Below are 25088 nucleotides of genomic sequence, written 5' to 3'. Positions count from 1 at the left end.
TACTGTTAATGTTAATTGCTAGCTACCAATACTAACTGCTAAGATACTATCATACTCTCACCGCTTTAGCTATTGTTAGCTGCTACAATGCTACCACAGGCCTAGATGCCACATGTAACTGCCGATTGCCACACTACCATCATCTACCCCTGCCTCTCACCAACTGCACCAAGAAAAAAGCGGGGTGGGAATACAAACCCTGGTTCGGGTAGGGGATAGAAAATAAAGAGGTAGAGTCAAAAGATGAAAGTAGGGATTGGATACAGACCCTTGTTCGGGTAGGGGGTGGAAAATTTAGAAGGTGCTGAAGGTGGAGGCCTAAACCACAGACTAGATTTAACAGCCTCTTCTAACATTTCCTTCAAGAAGCAGCAAACCCTACCATTTCCTTCAAAAAGCAAACAGAGCAGGAAAACAAACCCTAACATTTCCTTCAAGAAGCAGACAAAACAGGAAAACAACCAAAAAGATCAAAAAACAAGCCAACTCTGTGTCTTACCACGCAAACTCACCTGAACAGGCCGCATGGTCCCAAAGAGAGACTCTAGCTGGCCACACCCCCCACCTTATCTAAACTTCCTGGTTCTCTTCCTATTGGCAGAGCGAGAAGATGGGGCGGGGAAAGCAGAGCCGAGGAGAGGTGTCTTGTTCAGACATAAACTGGAAACTAACTAACTAAAATGGAAAGTTTGGACAGCCACAGTGAGCTGAGCAGTTGTGGCTAAAAGCCTCAGCTCAGCCTCAGAGCTCATTTCTGCACAGAGAGGCAGTTTCACATTTCTGCAGCACTGGATTTGCTAAATGTGACATAGCTTCATCATGAAATCATGAACTCTCCTACTTCCACCCATAGTCGTCTCCCTAACGCCTGTTATGGTCCATCCCGGGGCCTCTCCCTCTCTCTCCTCCCCCGCTGATGTTTCTGTGCTGCATCGCTCTGCCTCATGGCCGCCGATGATGCTGATGCTGATGTCATCACCGCCTGCCAGCATCCCTGGCACAGCAGCACCGCCATTTTCCCCTCAGTTCAGACCGACTGACGGACAGACGAACGGCGGGCCGCTGGAGCATCCCGCACCCATCGGCCCTCGCTCCTCCCTCCTCCCGTCTCCCACTCTCGTTCGCCTCTGACGCACCGCTACTGAAGCTGAGGCTGAATATCTCTCTCTCTCCCCGCCGGCGGATTCTCCATGTATGGATGCGCCAAGGAAAGAGATGCTGTAGGCTGACCGACGAGAGAGAAGGGCCAAAGAAAATAACAGGCTTCTGATCGGATTCAAGAAGGAGGCAGCTGAGCATCCTGGCGCTGAATGGGCAGAGGATTCACCCTCTGCGTTCGTCGAGTCTGAGTCGCTGAGGTAAGACACGGCTCCTCTGAGATGTTTTTCACGGCACAGCATCGCTTCTGATGGGTGTCACGCCTGGGTGAGGACAGTAGGTGCGTGTGTTGGTGCTTTCGAGGCCTTTTGGACATGTGAGGCGATAAATAAGGACGCTGCGTCAGGGTGTTTGATCTCGTCGCTGTCAACAATTGTCTTTTAAAGAAATACAAAAAAAGAAGCTCAAATCCACCTTTAAAAAAATGACAGCCAGAGTGAATCGGGTAGATACACGAGCTCACGGAAGCTGTAAATGTCATTTCAGATCTAATAATGTGCGCTGACCTCCTTTCTGACGCAGTGTTGGATGATTTGGAGTCTGTGTCGTTTATGTTTACGCGGCCTGTTTTTGAGGTGCGGCAGGCAGAGCAAGATGGAGGAGACAATATTTACATGACTCGGAAATATTCGCTGTCTTTGCCGCAAATGTCCTCTCAGATGTCCTGAGGTGGAGGATGGCTCGTTGTTAAGATGCTCAGGACGAGTTGTGTTTTGCATCGGTCCGATGTGAGGAGATGGATGTGCGCCGCGCTGTCTCGAAGCAAATAAAGCGTGAAAATCTCCCTAAATAATCTGATCATCAGCAGAAATAGCATCTGAAAGCCGCATTTGAGGATTTTAATGAAAAGCAGTAGACATAAAGAGGCAAATTGTTTGTATTGATGCTCTGAAACCCCCCCACAGCTAATCCCAGGCGTTTATGAACATGTTATTTCCTCTAGTGAGCATCAGTGAGAGGATACAGTTTCATCACATCACCTTCAGCCAGTGATGGATGAGGCCAGAGGATGATGCCCGAAGAATAAGCAGCCATTTTATTGTAGAATAGCAGGGATGCTGGTGATCTTCCTGCCAAATAATGACCCAGCCATTTAGTCAGCGCGTTTCAGGAGCTGTGTGTCTCCGACTGAAGCCAAACTGACTGATTCAGGGCTTGAAAATGGACAATGTGTCATAGTCTTAGCTGTGTGGGGAGGCTACCAGGCCCTGTCCTCAATATTCAATTATCATAACAACAGCAGACAGCAGATGGATGATTCAGATGATCAAAAAACAACACAAAACACAACACAACTGCTTACATTGGCATTAAATCCCTCTCTTCGTTCACCTGTGCAGGTTCCAGGTGTGTGTCAGCGCCACACAGATCTTCAGCTCTTCTGCACCCACCGGCAACATGGCGGGGGCTTCGGTGAAGGTGGCGGTGAGGGTCCGACCCTTCAACTCCAGAGAGATGGGGAAGGAGAGCAAGTGCATCATTCAGATGTCAGGAAACACCACAAGTGAGTAAATCCAGTCAGTTTTTTTCAAGTGTATTTGGAGTTGAGCTGCAGAACTGCGAGAGATGATGCAGCTGTAAAAGTTAACTCTCATTTATGTAGATTTAAATGTTGAAAATGTGCTAACTTGGAGCCGACACTGCACACTATAACCAACACACGTTTGTTTGAACTGTAATGGCAGCAAAACAAGTGCCCTTCAGTCTTTTGGATGATGACTTTCCTCAATGAAATTTCAGTTATTATATTTTTAGATTTCTCCTATTTCAGTTCAAGCCGCCATTAAACCCCCAGTGGTGTTTTAAAGGTGCCCCCTCTGCTCAGAAATGTGTTTTATTCATAGTTACTTTAGTTGGATGTTTGAGCTTGCAGAATGATGTGTGTGCAGGGTTTGACAGTCAAACACACCCATCACACCCATCTGCTGCAGAGGGAAAGTTTCTCTGTGCTCACCTTAAATGTGAGTTTAACACCTGCAATGTATGCTATGTTATTTTCTCAACTAGTTCATTAAACATTTGTTCTTACAATGTCAGAAAACAGTGTAAAATCGCTGCTGTAATTTCCTGGAGCCCAAGGTGACATCTCCAGATTGCTGATTGTATCTGACCAACAGTTCGCCAAAGAAAAGCAGCAAATCCTCACATTTAAGAAGCTGGAACCAACAATATATTTGATATTTTTGCTTGAATATTAATTATCATTATAGTTGCCCCTGAATCCACTGTCAATCCACTCATTGCTTAATTGACTGTCTGGTTTTAGCTGTAAAGACGTGGACGCATGAGCACAGTTTTGTGGACTTTGCGGTGAAGTAGGAGACATGTTGTGTGCAGCAATGAAACTTTTAAAACGTTTGCATATGTGTGTTATCAATGAGGGAGAAGGAGTGTGTGAGTGATTTTAAGAATTTCTGACTAAGTCCTTTAACTTTTTTGTGGTAAAGCTTTGTCAAACATAAATAATTATTCAAAGCGGAGAGTATTTATAGGTCTTAAAGCATATCTGAAGGACATCTTTGAAAGCTGACATTTGTCTCAGGGATCAGTGCACTGCAAGCCACACATAAACACCGATTTGGATTTTCTGTTTTCATGCAAACAAGAACTTATGCTGTCAGATATAAAATGCACATCTGGATGAATGCATCAGGAAATATAGTATCATGTTCATGCAATACACTGTGCATACTGTGTATAATCTGTAAAATACTGCAATGAGCCCTTCCTTTTTTTTTGGAAACATTCTAGCAACTTTTTTCTTTGATTTTCTGTGTTTTTACACTGAATACTGTTTGTTAGATGACAGAGAGCTTACAAAGAAAACATGCACAGTTAATTATCCTTTGCCCATGTGCGTTGTAAATAGGCCACTGGGAACAGGCTACATCTTTCTGCTGTCAAGTCTCAAACCTACAGTAAATAGATCTTAAATAGATATCAGACTGATAAGTATTGACAAATTCTTGAAAGGTTCCTGGTCAGGTGATTTTCCAGTCTGCTAAAATGGATCACAACCTGTTCTTATGAATAATTGAGACAGTCTGATACGACAGTTGTAAGGTCACGTATCTTTTAATGTCCGACTCGTGGCCAGAAATGCAGTGACGATCATGCTGTTTTAAATTTTATCCCTGTGACCTACATGGAGCAAGCTTTAGCTTTTCACCTCAAGTTATTTGTTTTGTAGGCAGCTTTGCCCTCCAGCAACAAGAGAGTGGGCAGGGAGGCATCCTGGCAGCTAGAGAAGGAGACAAAAGCTTCAGTCAGGCCTGAACCCTGTCTGTGTGTGTATGTGTATGTGTGTGTGTGTGTGTAGGACGTAGCAACCGCAGCAGCGCTCCTCTCTCATCATACGAGCTGCAGGAACCAAAAAGACCTCCTTGTTCTGGTTGAGCCCAGACGCGGGGTCAGCTGATGCAAGTGTGTGTATGTGTGTGTGTGTGTGTGTGAAAGAGAAAGAGGGACTATGTCAGCCTGTTGTGCCTGTCTGTGTTTTTAATGACCTCATTAGAGCCAAACTTGCATTATTTCAACTCATTAACTTCTCCGGCTCTGAATGTGAGCGCTCACAGTTTCCAGCAGTTATATTTTTATATTTTTCTGCTTCATGATCATGCTGCTCCCCACGACCCGCTTTAGAATAAGCAGGTGAAGATAATAGATGGAAGGCTGCTCATACTGTGTTGTTTCTGGCTGAGTGCACGTTGCTATACTGAACTTGTCCACAGGGGGCGATGCAGTGGATTCTGCTTACAGCCAGGAGAGCATCTGCTCCTGCTCAGTCCTGGTCTCATATTCTACATGCGCTACACCCCTCCCCTCTTTAAAAAGGATCAATGGTGCATTTAAAGCTACTCTGAAATTATTTCAAAGCGTCTGTCTGTTAATGAGGTTTTTTCACTTGACATGCTTGTAAATTTGCTTTAACCGTGGTAATTCACAATCATAATGTAGGGGGTGGTACTGCGTTACAGTGATTATCAATGGTATTGCAGTACTGATTATATATATAAATACTGAACCAGGGATGTTGTGATCACAGTCTAGCCAGATAATATGCATCTTAACCACTAGTCCAGCAGGGCGGTCCCTCAATTTTTATGGTTTGGTTTGTTAATTAAATTATTTCCTTTAGAATTAAGCACATAAAATGGCAACACATGGCTTTTCTCCATTGACTTCACATGCAATCACTGAACGCTCAATGATTTCTGGTTCTTTTCACACAACAGTCACGTTGAAAACATTTTATCACAATTATAGACACTGAATTCAGAGTTCAAATGAGAGCCGTCTTCTCACATTATTCTCAGTGTATCTCACATGTGGTTTTGACAGCGGTATTATGTATTTTGGAAAACCTTCTGTTTGGCAAATGGAAGCAGTTTTAGTTTGTGTCACTTTTTTCTGGAAACTGCTCTTCCTGTTTCTAACAAGTGCATCAGAAACAGTCAGAAAAAGCTGTATATAATGCAGGTGACAAGACACAACTGGATTGAATTAAACGTGATGATGAATGAGGACATGATAAAGGCTTGGTATAAGTGCAAAGAGACCAGTGGCACGAGAGAGATTTTTCATTGTAAAGATGTAGATGTATAATATGTATGAATGTAAATATTGCCAGTTTGCATCCTGCAGCTTTTGTTAAACTGACTGAGATGACGGAATATGCAGGTTATTAGAGTGACTCAGTTTCTGATGCCTCTGACTGATCTGATTTGCTCCGTTTCAGCGATCCTGAACCCCAAGCAACCGAAAGAAAACAAGAGTTTCAACTTTGACTATTCTTACTGGTCACACACCACGGTGAGTCTCACAGCATCAGTAGTCAGACAAGAAAATGAATGATTTGCTCTTAAACAAATTAACAATTGCTGAAAAAAGCCAGTTTATGTAAATGTTTGTATTTAACTTCATGGTGGAAGACATGCGTTTGCCTTTAGTAGTTTTTGATGTCTCTCGAGCATATTCCCCCTGTGAAACATGCTAACTCGCCTTCTCTCACCGTTTTTCCTTTGTTCTCTCTGTCTGCAGCCTGAGGACATCAACTATGCATCTCAGATGCAAGTATACAAGGACATCGGAGAGGAGATGCTGCTTCATGCCTTTGAAGGCTACAATGTGTGCATTTTTGCATACGGCCAGACGGGAGCAGGCAAAAGCTACACCATGATGGGCCGACAGGAGAAGGACCAGCAAGGAATTATACCTCTGGTAATCCAGAATACACCTCTGACCAATAATTACAGTCTTAAAGAATGTACATATTCCTACCGACAAGGCAGGTCAGTGTGACCACAACAGTTTTTTATTTGTTTTTTTTTTTTTTTTAGCTGTGTGAGGACCTTTTCACCAAGATCAGTGACAGCAATAACGACAACAGCATGTCTTACTCTGTGGAGGTGAGTGATGTCAAACTCTACTTTACATGTATGCTGTTTTTTCCACATGTGGAGGCTTTTCTGTTCACAGTGTCTCTTAACTTGTCTCAGTCATGAAATGAGTGTGCACAATCTGAAATAAATATTTCAAAGGGGCAGCTGCTAATGTAATTATATTATTGTATCTGATAGTTGGAAGCTAATTCATTTGACTTATAATCTTTTACTGCCCCGGGAGCCACCAACTAGTAATGATAATTAATAACTAGCTTAATAACTCATAAAAAACCTTTTACAACTTAACCGTCTCTTTGCCTCCTACAGGTGAGCTACATGGAGATCTACTGCGAGCGTGTGCGTGACCTGCTGAATCCCAAGAACAAAGGCAACCTGCGTGTCAGAGAGCACCCTCTGATGGGACCCTACGTCGAAGATCTGTCCAAGCTAGCCGTCACTTCGTACAACGACATCCAGGACCTGATGGACTCTGGAAACAAGGCCAGGTAACGCAGCAGGACTGGAAGGACTCCTTAGGGTACAGCTTGCGATGACGGGTGGAAAAGACGAGCATCGATGAATGCATGAATGAATGAATCAGTACGAGTCCGTAACGTGCACCTGACGCAGCATTTTTCCTCTTTTTTTCAGGACTGTGGCTGCGACCAACATGAACGAGACCAGCAGCCGCTCCCACGCTGTCTTCAACATCATCTTCACGCAGAAGAAGCACGACATGGAGACGGACAACACATCAGAAAAGGTCCTGACAACAAGCTCAGCTCGTAGTCCCGCCTTAGAAATCAACCCCGTATGACTGAAAGATGTTTTTCTGCCTCTCAGACAAACAAATCAATGAGAGGAATAGTTTTCTTATTTGAAACCTTGTTTCACCACAGCCGCCTTCAAGGAGATCAATAGTTTTATTACCTTTTATGACCTGAGCGGAGGCTGTCTGTGGCGTTGTTATCTAATGAGTGTGTCGTTGTATTGATTGATAACCACATGTATGACACTTTACTGCCAGCTCTCCCAATACAGTTTCAGGTGAAATATGTTCGCTGTGGTGGATGCTTCATCTTCTTCATCTTATTTTGAGAAGATTTTGTATCGTCGTAGGTCAGCAAGATCAGTCTGGTGGACTTGGCTGGCAGCGAGAGAGCCGACTCAACCGGAGCTAAAGGAACCAGACTGAAGGTGAGAGGAAGCTGCAGGATTAAAGCTGTTTTTGTGGCATTTCTGCACACATACAGGAGATAGAAACAGATAGAGACTAATTTAAAAGGAGTGTTTTAAATGCAAAATGCACTCATGAATAGATGGATAAATACTTTGTAAGGCTGATTATGTTTCTTTGTATTTGCAGGAAGGAGCAAACATCAACAAATCTTTAACTACACTGGGGAAAGTTATTTCAGCTCTTGCTGAAGTGGTATGTTGTATTTACACCTGCCATCAACAGTACACTGTTACAAATTCTCTTGTTATGTTGTTCAAAATAACAAATGTTGGCATTTCTCTTCCGACTGTCAGGACTCAGCACCGAACAAGGTCAGTAATGCCAAATACCACAAATTTGAAACAGCAAATAGAACATGTTGAGTATTTTTTTAATATTATTCCGACGTGCTTGGAGAAGAAATTTTGTTGATTTTGTGCACAGAACAAGAAAAAGAAGAAGGTGGAGAGTTTCATCCCCTACAGAGATTCAGTCCTGACTTGGCTTCTGCGGGAGAACTTGGGTATGCAAACATTAGGATAAACCTTAGCTTTTAACACAAGAAAGTAATCCTGTCTCAATTTAAGTACTGTCTCACTTTCTGCTCTTTCAGGAGGAAACTCTCGTACAGCCATGGTGGCCGCCCTCAGCCCTGCTGATATTAACTATGATGAGACCCTCAGCACCCTTCGGTGAGGAAAATACCATTGAAGGCTCTTTTTAAAGATCATTTTTCTTGGATTAGCATTTTGAAGATAATGTCACACTTCAACCTGGAGCGTAGTAGCACTTGTTAGATTTTAGGCATTTTCTTGCATACATTTACATATTACTGAGGAAAATAGACTTCGTCTAACTCAGTAGTGATGCATTATTTGTGGTTTGCATTAACAAAAGCATGCAGCATAATTTCTGGGTGTTTGTCCTCAACTAACTGTCGGTAGCATCCTTCTCATTTTAGGCTCATATTGTCATTAGTTGGTCATTGTACAGTTATTCAGTGTGCAGAGCCTGAGGAATCATCCTTTGTAGCTGAACGGCTTCTTGAACTCGATGACCTCCGTCCCTCCAGGTATGCCGATCGTGCCAAACAGATCCGCTGTAACGCCGTGATCAACGAGGACCCCAACAACCGTCTGGTGCGTGAGCTGAAGGAGGAGGTGGCTCGCCTCAAAGACCTGCTGTATGCACAGGGCCTGGGAGACATCATAGAGAGTGAGTGTTGCACAGGGGAGCACAGCTCTCACTCACGGAAAATGCACATGTATTGGCCTACACGCACCAACCTGAATTCAGACCGTCTGTGCGGTTTCTCTCCTGACTGTACATTTAAGACAGAGGATGACACTTTAAGTTGGAGTGTGGGTGCCTCTCACACTCATTCTCTTCTCTCCTCTGTCCTATCAGCGTATCGCTGCACCGGCCCCGTCATCACTGGTTTGAAATGTGTGTATAACTCTAGCAAGCCTGCGCTTTGCACTTAACAGAAATGAATCCCGAGCCAGCCTTCCTCCTCTTCCTCCTCCACCACACCAGAGACCAAACTAACAATCCCTAGAGACTGTATGTGAAGTCAGACGAGACATACATTAAGTGAAAGATATTAACATCCAGCATGATTATTTAGAGCAACAGAAAGGTTAAACCTTGCTGCTGGATTAAGTTACTCTTTCTGCAAAATGGCCTCCTTTTTTCTGTCCAGTAGTTCTGGTTTCCATGGTAGAGTTTGTTTTCCTCTCTTGTTTGATCTGGGCAGCCCAGCTTCTTAATACTTTCATCCTCGTAACACAATTTTAAATTGGCAGGACTTTCTTCTTCGCTGAGAAGCTTCGCCCCGTGATCCTATTTCGGTTTGTTAAGAATCTGAAGCAGACGGTCAAAGCCAGCTTCGACATAAAGCGTGTTGTTTTAACAACATCAGCGATCATGGAAGAAAGGACTGACTGGGAGGACGCCATTTTAGATTGCTGAGGAACACCCTGGGTCTCTGTGTGTGGGGCTAATTGAAGCTATGAGTCAGGTTCTTAGAGGCCTGCATCGCTACCAAAGGCTGTGCTAAAGAGCTGGAAGACATTAGGACACGCAACACATGAGAAAAAAGAAAAAACTCAGGCTGTATTTGGTCTTCATGCATTGTAGTGATGTATATATTTTTGGTTTTCTTTCTCATAACATTCTCATGCTTGCGAGCTTGTCGAGTGTGTCCACGTGTAGTTCAGTGTCAGAGAGGAATTTGGCATTTTGTGCTCTGGCAGTTTGAGTTGCTCTTTTCTCTCTGTCTGCGATGGCTTTGGTAAGCAAATGACCTCTGCTTCTTTGATCCATTATTTGAGCTTTCTCTTCTTTTTTTTTGTACTCCTCCCTGTTGTTCCCCCATTTTTTTTGTCCTTTCAATCTGTTTTTCTGCGTGTTCCTCTCAATCCCTGATGTCTCTCCTTAATTACCCGGCGTCTGCTCCTACCTTCTGTCCGTCTGTCCTTCCTTGCTCACTTCCATGCAACGCCTCTCTCTCTGGCAGACCTGTGCGATTACAAGAACTTTGTGAATAATCGCCAGGCTGTCAATCAAAGGGGTGATCTCTCCACAGTGTCCAATGCCATGACAGGAATGAGTCCCTCCCCCTCGCTCTCGGCCCTATCCAGTCGCGCCGGGTCCATCAGCAACCTCCACGACCGCATCTTCAGCCCGGCCAGTGAGGAGGCCATCGAGAGGCTCAAGGTAGGAGGGATGATGGTGAAACTGAAGAGACAGATGTGCGTGTGGACAGAAATAAAGTGGGAATGAGAAAATCAAAGAAGTGTCGGAAAAGCTCTTGATAAATCCAAGTTTGAGCAAAATTAATAATATTTGATATAATTTTGCCAACAGGAAACAGAGAAAATCATCGCAGAGCTCAATGAGACATGGGAGGAGAAGCTGCGACGCACTGAGGCCATTCGCATGGATAGGTTCGTCAAACACATTCATGCATGACTCATGGTATTTACAGTATATTTAACCTTTTAACACCCACCTGCCTTTGGGTTGGTTCACCGAAATGAAAAGAAATGGACTATTGTTGATGGTTTGACCCTTTAGATGAGTTTGGAGTTTTAAAGGATATTATACATTTCTAAAGATGGAAATGTTGGGCTGTTCGTCCGCAGATCAGCAACTATAGGACGGATCGCCTTGAAATGTAATATAAGCATTCATGGTCCCCAGTGGATGAAACCTAATGACTTTTCCCCTAGTGCCACCATGATGTTGACGTTTTTGTGTTTTAATGAAATGTGTCAGTGACTTTTAGATGAATCAAATTAGAATAACTGTGCATCACCATCAGGTCAAATTAATTTAACTTGTCCAATCCAGCCTCAGTTGTACTTTGTGTGCTAATTAGCAAAGATTAGCATGTTAACATGCTCAACTAAATGTTGAACATTATACCTGCTAAACATCAGCATGTTAGCATTCTCATGAGTGTGCCAATTTGATCACAGCTTAATGACAGATTCAATGTATTTTTATGTTCATGTAACTTTTCATACCAATTGCAGTCCATGATTGATTTACACAGTCCCAGGAGCCTGTGGGTGGAACAGTGGGAGTTAAAATCAATTAATTTTAATTCATTTATTAATTAGTGGTAGAGGTGATGTGTAAGGCAAAAGCATCTAATAGCTTTAACGCTACTATTGACATAAAATCGTGCAATCTGACTGTAACTGCATGATTGCTTCCTACAGAGAGGCTCTGCTGGCTGAGATGGGTGTTGCCATGAGAGAAGATGGAGGCACTGTAGGTGTCTTCTCCCCGAAAAAGGTAAGCTGCTTGTCACTGTTGCACACTAGTTTGATATCTGTCTAAACCCACACAAACACCAAACCATATTTGTCATGGTTGCCCTTTTAGACCCCTCATCTGGTGAACCTGAACGAAGACCCGCTGATGTCAGAGTGTCTGCTGTACTACATCAAAGATGGCATCACCAAGTAGGATTTCATTTCGAGCTCTAATCCAGATATACCGCGCTGTTTCTGGGAACTTGTCTCGAGCAGATTTTCTTCTCCGCCCTCAGGGTCGGCCGTGAAAATGCCAAGACTCGCCAAGACATTGTTCTCAGTGGCCATTTTATCAGAGATGAACACTGCACCTTCAGCAGCACCACAGGCCCTCAGGGAGAAGGTAGAGGCTGCTCTCTGCACGCCTTAAAAAACAATGTTATTCAATGTGGTAATGCATAAATATGTATTGGATTGACGACAGCCATTGGTTTATTTCATATATATGTAAAATGCTTTGTTATAATACTTATAAAATCTCGTCTTGAACAGGATGTGTCATCCTGGAGCCATGTGAGGGGGCAGAGACGTATGTCAATGGGAAGAGAGTGACCTCGCCTATTGTTCTGCGGTCTGGTATGTGTGAAGCTTCGTCTTATTTGCTTAAAAAAGGTGGAAAACAAACCAACTATACCTGGAAAGTAATCAGAGAAATGCATCAGGTGGAAGAGACGTAAAATCGAGAAGTAAAATACGAACATATGTATCAGGTCTAATCTGTAATTAACGCCATTTTTTCATGCCGAAGCGTTTGAACTTTTATGTTTCATGTGCACTTCACAGGGAACCGCATCATCATGGGAAAGAGCCACGTGTTTCGCTTCAACGACCCGGAGCAGGCTCGTCTGGAGCGAGAGAGGACGCCGTGCGCCGAGACGCCGGTGGAGCCCGTCGACTGGGCCTTCGCTCAGAGGGAGCTGCTGGAGAAACAAGGCATCGACATGAAGCAGGAGATGGAGCAGAGGTGTGTGGAGAAGACATTAAGTTAATGATGAGATGTTTAGTGTATGATAACCATCTCAGGAAATCATTTTCCTGGTATCCTGGTATTATTATAATAATTATTACTATTATTGATAGTGACCTTTAAAGGATTAGTTTGTAATATTTAGGGTACTCTATTTGCAGAAATGGAATATAATATTCATCAGTTTTCATTAGCTTAGACTCAACTGAAAATAAGAATCGTATCGCTTTTGTTGCCGTAGAATGAGCTTTTTTATATCTACAGAGGGAGCACGTCCTCTTCCAGGAAACACCAAGTTTCTACAGCAACCCAGAAAGGATAAACCAAACGCTGGTTCTTGAGAGCACCTTTCACATTTTTTGCAGTTTTGCAGCCCCCGTAGCTTCTCCTACACGCTTGGAAAGGAAGGAGTGAGGCGAGGGGATTTCAGTTGGTTGCAACCACTAGATGGCACTAAATGCTGCACACTGGTCCTTTAAAGGAATGAAAACTCTCTTTTGGTTGTTATAACGCTTTGTTATAATTTCATGGAATATAGACATGAAGCTTGACATAAATTTAAGAATTTTTTTTACTATCACTGATAGGTTAGACTTCAATACCATTAGATAAGCAATTGTACATGGAGTGATAGCCATCACATTCCCTTCCAGGGTATACTGCTGAACCTTAATTACATTATTATTTACTTACATTTAATTATCTGTTTAATTGGCTGTTTGAACATATGGTGTTGAATCCCCTTCAGGCTTCAGGAGCTCGAAGATCAGTACCGCAAAGAAAGAGAGGAAGCCAGTAACCTGCTAGAACAGCAGCGGCTGGTAAGTGCAATTTGTACCTTTCAATTACGGTAATTTACCAGTTAAGATAAAAGCTCAATCACAATCGCTTTGATCTGGACCTTATGTTTTCTTTTAGGACTATGAGAGTAAACTGGAAGCTCTTCAGAGACAAGTGGACTCTCGGTACCTGGAGTCTCCTGAGGAAGAAGAGGAGCCCGAAGAAGAAGGTGATGCTGTTACTTTTAACTGTTACTGACCCATCAAACAAGTCATCTCTGAATCAGACTTTTATTGGGTCAAAATGTACTCACGTATCATGTGTTGTCCCTCTAGTGCCGTGGACGCCGCGTGAGACCGAGCTGGCTCTGTGGGCGTTCAGAAAGTGGCGTTTCTACCAGTTCACGTCTCTCAGGGATCTGCTGTGGGGCAACGCCATCTTCCTCAAAGAGGCCAATGCTATCAGTGTGGAGCTGAAGAAAAAGGTATTTGTTACTGTATGATAAGATTTGATATGTCAGTGTGTATGTTTATTTTTTTTTTGTTTTTGATACATGTAGAATAGATTTTTCTAAATAACTTAATCCAAATCACTTCTGTTGTTGTCTTGGAGTTTTCCCTCTCTGAAAAGAATCATTTTTTAAAGCCAGAGTACATTCACAAAATTTCATGATGTGTTGCTGGGCGTGGCCGTAGGCAGAGTACAGATTATAAAATGTCTGTCAGTGGCCATTGACAAAAGTGAGTTTAAATTGTATTTGTATCAGTGTCAGTCTCTTGAAAACCACTGATCTGTCTTCAAGTGACTCATCATAATGTAATCCACAGTGCTGCATATTGAATGTAAGCTCTGTCCAGCCAAAGGTGCACGTCACAGAACATATCTTTGACTTGTTTTAGGCTAAAATGAAACTTAACTGCTTCGTGTCTCGCCCAGTTTTTGATTTCAGTCCTCCAAGCTACATATACAACTCTGATTCCAACCAACAGGCACAAGGGATGCTGTGTAAAACATAAAAAATCCTTTTTGACATATACTTACTTGAAAACAGCACAAAGACAATATGTTTAATGTTTTGCATCATCAACTTCATAGATTTTTGTAAATATATGCTCATTCTGAATTTCACGCCAGCAGCTGAAGATAGGATAGACGCAGGAGGATATAAAACAAGCAGTCCCTCATGTTTTATGTCTTGTGTCACCCGCAGGTGCAGTTCCAGTTCGTCTTGTTGACAGACACTCTCTACTCCCCCCTTCCCCCTGACCTGCTGCCTCCCAGTGTGGCCAAAGAGAGGGAGAGACGACCTTTCCCCCGAACCATTGTAGCCGTCGAGGTGCAAGATCAAAAGAACGGAGCCACACATTACTGGACTCTGGAGAAGCTCAGGTGCAGTGCTCGTGATGTTAAGAGAAGTGAATACATGGCTTAAAGCTGATTTCCTAGTCAAGATGTATTTATACACCCATAATATCATGGAAACTGAGGAGTTTACATTCTGTATAGGATTCATAATGCCTTTAATCTGCAACATGTGTTTTTATAATGGCTTTATCTTTATATCCCATTCTGAATTATTTTAATACTGCCCCCTGCAGGCAGAGGCTGGACCTGATGAGGGAAATGTACGACCGTGCTGCAGAGCTCCCCAGCAGTGCTGTGGAGGACTGCGACCATGCTCTGACCGGAGGCGACCCCTTCTACGACCGCTTCCCCTGGTTCCGTCTGGTCGGCAGGTCCGTCCCCGACTGAACAGCAACAGGATGCTGTCCCCCTCCTCCTGGAGGCAGAATTGATTTCAATCATGCTCTTTTATTGCACGATAGACGCTAAAGTCCCATCCTCCTTCTCCTCAGAGCTTTTGTGTACCTGAGTAACCTGCTGTACCCCGTGCCCCTGGTACATCGTGTGGCCATCGTCAGTGAGAAGGGAGAAGTGAAAGGCTTCCTCAGAGTGGCAGTCCAGGCCATCTCAGGTACAAACAGTGGTTCAGTATTAGTCTTATCATGACATTGTAGCTGTTCTTTTCAGTTATTTGTATGTAGGAATGATTGTGACGCTTTAACACCTTGTCCTCTTGTCACGTCAGCTGATGAGGAGGCCCCAGATTACGGCTCCGGTGTGAGGCAGTCAGGCACTGCCAAGATCTCCTTTGAAGACAAACAGTTTGAGAAGGTACTAGTCAGCCAGTGATTTGTATTAATGTTAGTAGTACGGGCAGTAAAAAGTCAGATATAATGTTAGTCATGAAAATCAAGATGTTGAGATTGAGGGTTGGAATTTGATCTTCTGCTCTTGAATGTTGTCGTTCGGTCAGAAAAAGGCCTCCGTGCTGATTGTTTACTGTCTCGCTCCAGTTCCAGACCGAGTCGTGTCCCGGTGGTCTTTCCCACTCCAACACCTCCCAGGAGGAGCTGCGAATCGTGGAGGGAGAAGGACAGAACGCCGAGATTGGAATCTCTGCCGATGAGGTCAACAACAACACCTGTCCAGGTGAGCCGACATCTGTCTGGCCCGGTAGTGTGCCGATATATGACACGAGACAGTATGAATGAGGAGGATGGAGGAGTAAAATGGAAATGCTGGACCTTTACTGGGCTCGTGTTCACAATTCATAAAGATCTCAGGCAAAAGTCAGACAGAAAGAACTCAATGTCAAATTTCGTAGTGAAATATTTGTCTTTTTGGAACACAGTGTATCTGTCCACTGATTAGATGTTTGTTGAAATGCAAACAAATTCAGTTCTTCTATGCAAGTCACATATTAACACATTTCAAAGTTGATCCAGCTTATGTTAATGGTACACCAGTTGTAAATAAATTCTTTAAGTAACAGCAGAATCATCTAAACAACAAATGTTCCATGTAGCCTCCGTGGAGCCCCCCCAGAGCCCAGTGAAGACTTCAGGTCTGGGTCTGGATCTTCCTCTGGACCTCTCCCCGGAGAAAGCCCTGTCCCACCTGAAGATCGGCAGCACCTTCACCTTCAGAGTCACCGTCCTACAGGCCTCCAGCATCTCAGCCGAGTATGCCGACATCTTCTGCCAGTTCAAGTGAGTTCAGTTGTCTGTCTGATGTTAATGTCTCATGTTAATTCTCTCGAATGCCTCTGGTTTCTTTGATGATATCTGTATTCAGTATTCATGCAATTGGATTTTCTACTATTACGTAATAATAGTATATCAATGCATGCATATATACACCTTTCACTGACATACATTGTTATTAAAGCTCATCTTAGATTGTTTTGATACTAGATAATCTGCAGAAAAATGACCTCAGTAAGAAAATCACCAAATTACAGCAGATTGAAGGCAATTGAGTGGCTGCATTTTCTAATTACAATATGTATTCAAATGTTCACTGATTGTGAGTGTTAAGGAGGTCAGTGTATGTAATGGCTTCACCTTTTCCAGCTTCATCCACCGCCACGACGAAGCTTTCTCCACCGAGCCGCTGAAAAACACGGGCAGAGGACCTCCGCTGGGCTTCTACCACGTTCAGAATGTAAAGCAGCACATTCAGACCTATCATTGACAAATATTACCACTACTGCACTTGCCGTTTAGATACTTTCTTATTTATGAGTTATGTATTTGAGCCGTGCTTCCTCTCTTCTCTGTTAGATCACAGTGGAGGTGACAAAGTCCTTCGTGGAGTACATCAAGACTCAGCCCATCGTCTTCGAGGTGTTCGGTCACTATCAGAAACAGCCCTTCCCTCCACTCTGCAAAGACCTGATCAGGTCAGCAGGAAACCTGGCTTTAATTTCCACCATCTGATGACTAACTGTGAGGTGATATTCTCAGCTGGAGAAAGGTTCCCTCATGTTTGGTTTCTTTGTCTTTTAGTCCACTGAGACCATCCAGGAGGCAGTTCCCCAGGGTGATGCCTTTATCCAAACCAGGTTTGCAGTGACCTTTACTGTAATTGGCTCAGTTTTGCCCACTCTGGTTTTCACTCTGTCACACATTAATCCATCCTGTTTCCACCAGTGCCGGCCACAAAGCTCAGCACTCTGACTCGCTCTACCGCGGGACCTTGTCACGCCAAATACGACCTCATGGTCTTCTTCGAGATCTGTGAGCTGGAAGCTAACGGAGAGTGAGTCTGTGTTTCCACTCTGATAACACAAAGCAGGGCGCGATTTCTGTTTCTGCAGCGAATATAAAGCTAAACATTTGAGTATTCACATTTAATGTAATGATTGTTTCCCTGTTTATAGCTACATCCCAGCTGTTGTTGACCACAGAGGTGGGATGCCCTGCCACGGGACGTTCCTCTTACATCAGGTCTGACCATGTTCCACCAGACTACCATCACGTTTCCAGATTGTTCTTATTTCTGTGCCATCATTAAACATCTGAGAGAGTCAGAGCTACAGCACATCAACCAAATTCAGCCGACTCAACCCTATCAGCTCTTTTATCTCAGCCTGGAGTATATTTTTAGTCTTGAATGGAGCACCAGTAATAAACTGGTTTGCCTCCCGTCTTCTCTCTTGACTCCACAGGGCATTCAGAGGAGGATCACAGTCACCATCGCTCATGAAACAGGGAATGACATTGAGTGGAAGGAGGTGAAGGAGCTGGTTATTGGTGAGTAATACAGACAATCCAAACACACCTTTTAGTGGGAAGAAATCTTCAAAAGTAGAGCTTTTTGTCTCACGGTGACTCACTGGACTTCAGGTCGTATTCGAAACACGCCGGAGGCCGACGAGACCATCATAGACCCAAACATCCTTTCCCTCAACATCCTGTCTTCTGGTTACTTCTGGCCAAAACACAACGACAAGTATGACTTTTAGACTGATTCCTGATGTACTGATTTTATTCTGTGTATTTACTCCTTGACAGTTTCCTCTTTTACTCCGTTAACAAACCTGTGTCATATGGGCAGATCTCTTCATTTTTTTTAGCAATTTTGTAACATTGCTTCTGTGTGCTTTTTATAGTCAAATATGATTTGCCTTCAGTGCATTTTTCAGTTTGCACGGGTCAGTATTGTTTGCAGAGTTCAAACTTTTAACAGCTGCAGTTAAAAGTTTCTAACTCGTGTCCTGTTTCTCTTTATCCTTTGTTAATGGCAGCGTCTCCTTGGGAGTTGATCATAGGTATAAACTGACAATCTTTTTCATCTTTTCAATGTTTTTTTTCCTGATAACAAAATGTCCATTTGCTCTCAGGCTTTTCATCAGCTTGACTCTTTTCTTTCTTTAGAAATCATGCAGATAGATGATAACGTTTTTGTTTGTCGCGCTGCAGAACTTTCTACCGATTTGAGGCAGCATGGGACAGCTCCATGCACAACTCTCTGCTTCTGAACAGAGTCACTCCCTATGGGGAGAAGATCTACATCACCCTCTCTGCTTATCTAGAGGTACTGGAGAGGACATCCTGTCATTAATTTCACTTTATTTGTTCTTTGTGGAACTTCTGCCAGAATATTCTGAGAATAAATTCAGAGCAATTCAGCCACATTATAACAGACACTTTGCGGGCTGATTTGTGACTGTCTCATATATTTTAACTAGATGGAGAACTGCACTCAGCCAACAGTGATCACCAAAGATTTCTGCATGGTGTTTTATTCCCGTGACGCGAAGCTGCCGGCCTCTCGCTCCATCAGAAACCTCTTCAGCACCGGCTGCCTCCGGCCCTCTGAGAGGTATAGATTTTTGGATTCATGCAGTCTGAATCTTACACTGATTCTGGACTACACAACTTCTCCATCCAAGAAACGAATCTGTAGTTTAATTAACTACTCCTCTCCTCCTTAGTAACCGTGTCACTGGAGTCTATGAAGTCACCCTCTGCCATGTGGCGGACAATGGAAGTCCAGGTAAGACTGAAATCACAGAAAATAGTCCTTAAAAACTAAAAAAACCTCTTCAACTGTGTTTTGACTTTGAGAACATTGTATTCTCTTTTTTTCAGGCATGCAGCGTCGTCGCAGGCGCGTGCTGGACACCTCGGTGGCGTACGTCCGAGGAGAGGAGAACCTGGCCGGATGGAGGCCTCGCAGTGACAGCCTGATCCTGGACCACCAGTGGGAGCTGGAGAAACTCAGTTTACTGCAGGAGGTCAGTTTGCAGGCCGTAGAGGTTTCAAAGAAGGGTTACATCTAAAAAGGATAAGTTAGGGAAGTGTTTTCCACTGGAATAGGTCTAGTTCATTATATTTTGATTGAATCTGAGCCTCAGTTTCCCTGAAAGCAACCAGATGCCAGACTCACCAAATTGTTGCTGTCTTGTGGACACCATGTATGTCCAAAACATCACTTTTTCATGGGAAAACAAACCTTATTTTCAGATTTATGTCAGTTCACTTTTCAGACTGTCCACTGGGTTTTCCATGTTTTATTCTGCTCAAGAAGTGGTAGAATTTTCTAAACTCATGAGGGAACACCTAATCTTTCAGTTTAGCACAAAATTTACTCTCCGGAGTACAAGCATTGCAGTTAAATTTGTACCTGCTGGTGTTTTCAGGTGGAGAAGACCAGGCACTACCTGTTGTTGAGGGAGAAGCTGGAGGCGACTCTGCAGGCAGGACAGGATGCGCTCTACAAGAGCAGTGACATCAGCGATTTTGCAAAGAGCCCCGTCCTCAGCCACAGTCCCAGCAGCAGCCCTGCCCCCGACAGCCCCAACCAGAGGCAGAGGGAGCTGGCTGCCAAGGTGACCGCCGGTCTCTGAGGCCTCTTTCGTCTCAGTTTAGCTGTTATTTTTTTCATTGTTTTGATCGGACGCAGATTTTATTCAGCATCGTCTTAAAAAAAACTTTCACTTTCCCCTTTTCCAGTGTCTGCGTCTGCTGATGCACACCTTCAACAGGGAGTACAGCCAGGTGAGCAGCAGTGCCAGTGAGAGCAAGGTGAGCCCCAGCCTAGGCCCTCTAACCAGGCCCGTTAATCCTTCTGAACCTTTAGCGTTTACCGCAAAATATTTAAGCCCCACACCTCAGCCACTCTCTGCCATTGCATTCCTTCATTATTCTATCGTTTGTCTGGCACAGATTCCTTTAGGCCTTTTTAACATTTCTTTCTTCCTTATCCATCCTTATGTCTTACGTCTTTATAACCAGTCAGCAGACCTGGGTTAGAAATTATTCACAAATAATTCTTAGACTTTCTTTGAACCTTCTGGATGAGAGATAATATTGACTCAGGTGTGCTGCTTAACTACGTCTGTTAAAACCCTCATATCCATATTTCGTACCTTAAAATAATTTGCTCCTTTATGCATCCTCATCCGTCATTGTCCCTGCTCTTCCTCTGCGAGGCTTCCACTAACCCAGTGTAACTCCTGCATGTCCTCTTTAACATGTTAATCAGCGAGGGGCTCTTAGATTATGAGGATCTGTGTTCCAGTGGTACAGAGATGGTTCTACAGTGCATTGCTAGAAAATGACATATTGTCTGATTGAACTGTTCTCTGAATGCATGTCTGTGTTGTTCGTGCTTAATTGTTTGCCGGTATGTTTTGTCCGTGTCTGTATTTGTCCCTCTTGTCTTGTGTGTGTGTGCTTCTCCATGCACGAATGTGTTTCTGTGTGTGATCGTGTGCGTTTTAGCTTTCTGAGATGTCTGCGTCGCTAATGAGGGACTCCTCCTCGTCCGGACTGAGCACGCTCACCCCATCCTCCACCTGCCCCTCACTGGTCGAGGGACATTATGACATCAGGTATGTAACCACATGGTGCTGCTCGTCCCAGTATCAGTTCAACCAGCGATAACTTGATCTTTTGATTACAGTGTTTGGTGATATAGTAGACGTTTCTTGCCTTTTTGTGGACTCACTGCAGACGCTTTCCAGAAATACTGCAGCATACCTTCAGTTTTCCTACATTTACTCAAAACAAACCATCGTGGTTGCTTCCTTTGTCAATGTCTTTTTTCCAGGAAAAGTAAGATATCCTCTTATGTGTTTCATATGCTAAATGACTCTTGAATGGTGTCACTTGGTGATACAATGATGCAGCAAATATTTAAATCGGAGCAAGAAGTGCAAGAAGTATGCAAATCATTTACTCAAGAAAAAGCAGCAATATCACAATGTAAAAATACTCTATATATAAAGATCTTGTATTCAAAATGTCATGTTAAGTAAAAGTACACAAGTACTTGAAGTACTCATTATGCAGATTAGCTCCTTTCAGAGAGTCGTATGATTATGTGTAACAGGATTATTGTTGGTGATGCAGTAACAAGTAAACAGTGTTTTGATGTTGTAACAGGTCAAAGTGGAGCTGATTGTGCTTTTCATGTTACTGCTTATTTTAATCTATTACACTATGTCATATTTTGCAAGGCTGTTATGATTTGCATGAAAATCTGCAAATTAACCAGCAACTATTAGCTGTCAGATGAATGTATCAGAGTAAAAAGTACAATATTTCCCTGTGGAATGTGGTCAAGTAGAAGTGTAAAGTAGCATAAAATGAAAATACTCAGTTAAGTACAAGTGCAGTCACTCATTATTAGGACATTAGAATTTAAAAAGTCAAAGAGTCTGGCCTACTGTAGGCAGTAGCTTTTCAGTTAGTTAAACCATGTTCCTTTTGTCTTTTGTAGACATACTGAACCCAGCTCAGGAGCTTCCACACCAGATCTGGACCCGTACAGCCCAGTGGACAGAAAGAAAGCCCTGCGAGGATGCACCTTCGTTCCTGACATCCAGGAGATTCGTGTCAGGTCCGATCACACACACAATACATGATCCTAAGTCACTGTAGTTAAATTAACATTAAATTTATATACTGTTTTCATGTTGGGAACAAACATCATTTAAGAATTTCATCAGTTGTAGTCAAGTTGTTTTCAGTTTGTCTTAACATCAGTATTTCTTTCACCACGCGCAGCCCCATTGTGTCAAAGAAAGGCTACCTGCACTTCCTGGAGCCCCACACCAGCGGCTGGGTGAAGCGTTACGTGGTGGTGCGCCGGCCCTACGTCTACCTGTACCGCAGCGAGAGGGACAGCGTGGAGAGAGCCGTCATCAACCTGTCGTCTGCGAAGGTGGAATACAGTGAAGACAAACAGACCTTACTGCGGGTACGACACAGCTTCAGTTCAATCGTGAAACAGATTTTTAGATAATAAATAAATAGTGACCCACTGAACCTGAATGATTTCATGCCTCCAGACTCCCAACACGTTTGCTGTGTGCACTGAGCATCGTGGGATTCTGCTGCAGGCCACCAATGACAAAGAGATGCACGACTGGCTGTATGCTTTTAACCCTCTGTTAGCCGGCACCATCAGGTGAGTAGCGCGGTAAATCCACCTAAAACATTTTGGACAACTGTTTATGTTTACACATTTTAAATATAACTGTACATGGCTGTATCACACCTACAGAGGAACTGAGAAGTAACTGTAAATGATCCAAAATGTGATGTAATTTGGTGCTAATCAACAGAAAATGAATGTAAACTTCCAATCAGTTAACATAACCCAGAGCAGTCATTCTCGGCCTCTCTGGCTTGTGATCCCTTACAATAAAGCAGCGTCTACCTGTGACTGCTCATCACAGGTTATATTTTTATTGCAAGCAACAGTTCTGAGCACTCTAACCAAAGGGTGGTCATTTTTTTTATTGGGTTTATCGGGAAATAATGTTAAACACAAGTATCTGGTGACCCCTCAAAGCTTTTCTTCTCTTATTCCTTTGAAGCATCCCGACCCTCAGGTTGTGAATCGCTGACCTACATAGTATTTTAATCAAAGTATAATTTCTCCACAGACAAGCATGCAATTAATCAATTAAGGAGACAAAAATATGTAATATGTTAATATATCTTGATGAATCTAAGTCAGTTTTTCTCAAGCAACTGTCTCAGAACATTTTCTCTATTTTCTCTCTCATTAGTGACAAATTAAGTTCAGGAAACTTCCTGGGAAATTTTCAGGAAATTTCAGGACCTGCTTCAGTCTTACTTCCCCTTTCTTCGATCTCCTCTCCTCAGGTCAAAGCTCTCTCGGAGAAAGTCGGTCCAGTCGGCTCCGTCCGCTCAGAGGATGTGAGAGGTCAACTGGCCCGGTGGAAAAGAAGCAAAACGATACAATCTAAAAGCTCCACTCACCATCCCGCTCTAATGAACATAGACCATATAAACATACTTACACATACAACCATTCAAATAACCCTCTGTATGACGACCGTCCCAGTCCCAAACGTCACTCGAGCGCTCATCCCGAAACCCTCCTTTCTCTGTTTTTTGCAGTCGCCACCTCAAAACCCTGCATGGTGTGCTCCCCCCGACCTTTAGAAAAGACGTAAGACAAACTAACCACCCAAACCTGTTCATTAACTTACCTGTGCTGGGCATTGGGACTAGTTTTGATTAATCTTCATGTAGAACACTGTCATCTGTGAGGCTACCAGTGCCCTGTAGAAAGTTAGTATGTGATCAGTCCCTCCTCATTCATCATAGCTGCAAATAAATCCCCAGTTTTAAATCAGCCACTCATGTATTTCTAAATAATGCCATCAGGTGAGGGGGAAATGAAAGCATCAAAGGGGACGATTCTCTGTGCAAGTGCAGGGATGATAGCTCCACATGCATCTGTCATATACTGTACATTACCTCAGACTGGATTGGCTTGGTGCTCTACAGCATAGTGTGTCTGTTTCATTGCGGAGGACTCAGATAGCGAACAGATCAGACAGTTTTTGACACTGAAGTAGCATGAGGGATTTGTTAGGACAAAAGGGTAAGTTGTTCCTTTTTTAAATGGCTCCATGAAAACTCAGTTCGTTAGCTAGAAAAAAAGGCAAAATAATCCACTATCAGGAGAGATAACTCGTGTCCTTGTTCTCGTTATGTGCTTTTTTTAAAAAACACAACCCTTTGTGCGTAGAACCATAAAGGGTAATCTTATTTATTGTTGCTATCGTAGCTTCTCTGCACTGTTATTTATTTGTGACAGGACCACTGACCAGTTTTGTTGCATGGCACTTTATTGTCTTTGTTGAATTAATGCATTGTATCGGTTGTTTTAACCAAAGCGTTGTTTTCTTGTTTTATTGCTTCAGATCACTGTCAGCTCGCGTTAGCAGACGCTTAAGATGTTAAAGGAATAGTTTTGTTCATTTTGGGAAATGAACGTATTCTCTTTCTTTCTTCAGAGTTAGATGAGGAGATCGTTGTGGTAAATATGAAGCCACAGCCAGTTAGCTTAGCTTAGCATAAAGACTGGAAACTGGTTAACAGTTGAGTCAGGTTGTATTTTTCTGAGAGTGGTCACCGAGTCTGTGGTCACCAGGCCTGTCTTTTTGTGCCCGAACCCAACCTGAGCCCTGTGCACTCAATGCAAGCTGAAACGCTAAGTTGGTGTTACCCTGTCACGCAATTGTTCAGCCTGCATCCTGCACCCTCCTGTTCACATGCTGCTGCAAGGCTGAATTCTCTGTCTTGTTGCTGTCATATCTCATCAGAGCCCCACGCATTGTACATAACTATATCTTCCCTGTCTAAATTTTAATGATAAGAGCTTGAAAGCACCATGTCAAGCAGGCTAGCCCAGCCGACATGACCAAACCTGACCACAACTCGAACATCATGTTGAAATTCTTGCCTAAACCGGCCTGATCCATCAAGTTCCATACTCTAGCAAAACAACTCTGTCCAAAGGTATCATAATCCACCTACCAGCACCCCTAAAGTTCACTAATTAACTCATTACATCTTGTTTGTTTATCCCAAATGAAATATACCATGTTAGTGAGCCTTAGAGGTGCAGGTCGCCAACTT

At 43.3% G+C, this 25088-nt stretch overlaps 1 protein-coding gene across 1 annotated transcript; it reads left to right on the top strand.

The window, feature by feature from the left end:
* Positions 1 to 2556: 2556 nt before the first annotated feature.
* Positions 2557 to 24497, top strand: kif1ab (kinesin family member 1Ab). The gene is made up of 47 exons (XM_041949109.1): positions 2557 to 2662; positions 5897 to 5970; positions 6199 to 6378; positions 6498 to 6566; positions 6870 to 7048; positions 7194 to 7305; positions 7662 to 7739; positions 7909 to 7974; positions 8076 to 8093; positions 8206 to 8284; positions 8375 to 8453; positions 8834 to 8976; positions 10349 to 10479; positions 10630 to 10709; positions 11490 to 11565; positions 11656 to 11735; positions 11822 to 11928; positions 12078 to 12161; positions 12369 to 12549; positions 13301 to 13373; positions 13471 to 13561; positions 13668 to 13816; positions 14543 to 14721; positions 14931 to 15068; positions 15189 to 15307; positions 15422 to 15507; positions 15690 to 15819; positions 16202 to 16385; positions 16749 to 16839; positions 16959 to 17077; positions 17184 to 17239; positions 17328 to 17436; positions 17558 to 17624; positions 17846 to 17930; positions 18024 to 18129; positions 18425 to 18448; positions 18600 to 18714; positions 18869 to 19002; positions 19115 to 19176; positions 19272 to 19417; positions 19823 to 20011; positions 20136 to 20207; positions 20907 to 21016; positions 21907 to 22026; positions 22194 to 22386; positions 22478 to 22596; positions 23301 to 24497. The coding sequence occupies exons 1-47, from the start codon at positions 2557 to 2559 to the stop codon at positions 23356 to 23358; spliced, it is 5046 nt and encodes a 1681-aa protein (XP_041805043.1). The 3' UTR covers positions 23359 to 24497.
* Positions 24498 to 25088: the final 591 nt, after the last annotated feature.

This window comes from Chelmon rostratus, chromosome 12 (genome assembly GCF_017976325.1).
Source record: "Chelmon rostratus isolate fCheRos1 chromosome 12, fCheRos1.pri, whole genome shotgun sequence".
NCBI classification, from domain to species: domain Eukaryota; kingdom Metazoa; phylum Chordata; class Actinopteri; order Chaetodontiformes; family Chaetodontidae; genus Chelmon; species Chelmon rostratus.
This window is presented reverse-complemented; position numbering and strand designations above follow the sequence as displayed.